The following is a 2,151-nucleotide window of genomic DNA, read 5'->3' as shown; positions in this document are numbered from 1 at the left end:
ACAAACATGGGGAGAACATGCAAGCTCCTCACAGGAGGTGGGATCGAACTCAGGGCCTTCTTGCTATAAGGCAACATCGCACCACCGTGCTGCCCTATCTATATACAGTGTAAATGAATATAAATATCCATATACTGTTAAATCACAACAGCACATTTATATTATAAGGTTAACCCACTTCAGTAGAGACAAAACTGAACAATAAGACGAGCCCCTTGTGAGCAGGTACTTAATGACAGTGTGAAGGAAAAACTCCCTTTTAACAGCAAGGAACCTCCAACAGCACCAGGCTCACAGAGGGGCAGTCATCTGCTGTGACCAGCTGAAGAGTGAGGTGAGGAAGACAGGACAGATTTAGAGAGCTCGTGTAATTTGTGTTTATAGAAGTTCACTCAGAGCTCAACTGTGCCTGTTTTTGAACATTCAAAACATTTCAGTAGGCTATGGCATTAAATGGAAAATTGCATTTTAATCCAAATTTACATGATGTGCTTCAGTTTGGCAGTTTTGTTGATTGTTTTCATCAATTGTCAGATGACAAGGTGTCACAATGAATTATGAATTGCAATTTTCTGCGCTCATTTCCTCACTGGTGCTTTTGTTTGGTACTCTTAGATTAATAATTCATGGTGTGCAGTTTCCTGAGGTGTTGTTGTTTTTCTTTCAAATTTCTTATATTTACCCCCCAACATGCTAACATGTGCAAACATGCATATTTATAAAGTATATGTTATATTAACCAGCGGTGCCCAACCCCCGGGCCTTGGACTGGTACCGGGCCGCGAGAGTTGAGGCTCAGGTGTGAAATGTCTGGTTTTCAGGGTTTTTATCGGTTGTCAGCGTTATTTTGTTATCGTTTTTATCGTTTACTCGGTTTTCCTGGGTCTTTTCACGTGTGTTATGAATAAATCTTCTTTTTTTTGGTACCGGTACTAGTTTTATTTTGTTGTATTTATCCGCGACACCTTAAAGGCTGGTCCATGAAAATATTGTCGGGCATAAACCGGTTCGTGGCGCAAAAAAGGTTGGAGACCGCTGATATTAACCATGCTAAACACGTTAGTTGAAGTAAAGATGAAGATGAAGTACAACTGCGAATTAGCACTATACAAATCAGAACTGAGGTCCAGAATATTTGTTAATAAATATTAAATTCAGAAGGAATCCTGCTGATCCCTTACCATGAAAGATGTTATGAGCTCTACCACAGAAGTCATTTAGGTGGTTGTTGAGGATGATTCCAGTGCTTGAAGAGAGGACATTGGACCCAAATCTGTAAAGAGTAAACATTAAATGAACTAGGTCTAAACCCTGTCACACTGTTGTGGAAAAGTCAGCTGGTTTCTAACAGTGAAACAGAATGATGCAGGTACTGACTCATCGTTGATGCTGCTGGTGACAGACACAGCAGATCCATCTTCAGCCAGCACAGATACATGTGTGGTGCCGATGCTGTCCAGATATGAGTTTTTGCCGTAATACTGGGGATCGTGAGTCTTGTCGCTGCTGATCAAGCTCCGTATGTGGTTGGCAAAGCTATCCTCTGTCAAATTCTTTGCCATCTGTGTGAAATACAGAGAATTAAGACCCATAATTAAATAAGCACATTACAGAAAATACATTGATATCAAGAAAATTAACAATTTACAGCCAAATATTAACAGAATTTTGATCATTGATGCATCACTGACGCTGCTGGTGACAGACACAGCAGAAGCATCTTCAACCAGCAACTTGCAAAGTCGCAAGCTCACCCCAGCAAATTAACCAAAAGTCTGACTGTGCAATGCTCAGAGATATTACAAAAAACTTCAGACCTCAACTCATTATCAATGTGCATAAACCGACTGTGGTGGGATGTGGTTTGTGGATGAGCTGCAGGCGGGGTGGAGCACGGCAGAGCAGAGGCTGATGTGGTGTTGCTACATTTACTCGTTGAGTCACTTAAATATAATCATACTATATGCAACAAAGCAGGTGCAAATTTTGAGATACTTACTTTATCTGAGCTGAAGTTTGGATCTCTGATATGTTTCTTTAATCCATTGGCAAATTTTAAAGCTTCAATATAACGGTGATAAAACAAAATCTTTTCATCAGTAGTATTAGGTTCTGATTCCATTTTGTATCCTGAAAATATAAATAATTGTT

General features: G+C 39.9%; 1 protein-coding gene across 1 annotated transcript in view; it reads right to left on the bottom strand.

The window, feature by feature from the left end:
• Positions 1-2,151, bottom strand: part of LOC102214511 (gamma-glutamyltransferase 5-like) — an 11,816-nt gene that overhangs the window by 1,215 nt on the left and 8,450 nt on the right. The window contains exons 5-7 of the mRNA XM_005733658.1: positions 2,000-2,130; positions 1,378-1,562; positions 1,182-1,273 (exon numbers count right to left, since the gene is read on the bottom strand). Coding sequence (XP_005733715.1) covers positions 1,182-1,273; positions 1,378-1,562; positions 2,000-2,130 — 408 coding nt within the window. The remainder of the gene's footprint in view (positions 1-1,181; positions 1,274-1,377; positions 1,563-1,999; positions 2,131-2,151) is intronic.

Source organism: Pundamilia nyererei, unplaced genomic scaffold, assembly GCF_000239375.1.
Source record: "Pundamilia nyererei isolate P.nyererei 1_Seehausen unplaced genomic scaffold, PunNye1.0 scaffold00053, whole genome shotgun sequence".
NCBI classification, from domain to species: Eukaryota; Metazoa; Chordata; class Actinopteri; order Cichliformes; family Cichlidae; genus Pundamilia; species Pundamilia nyererei.
Note: the sequence above shows the minus strand (reverse complement) of the source record. Positions and strands in the feature narration are given on the sequence as shown.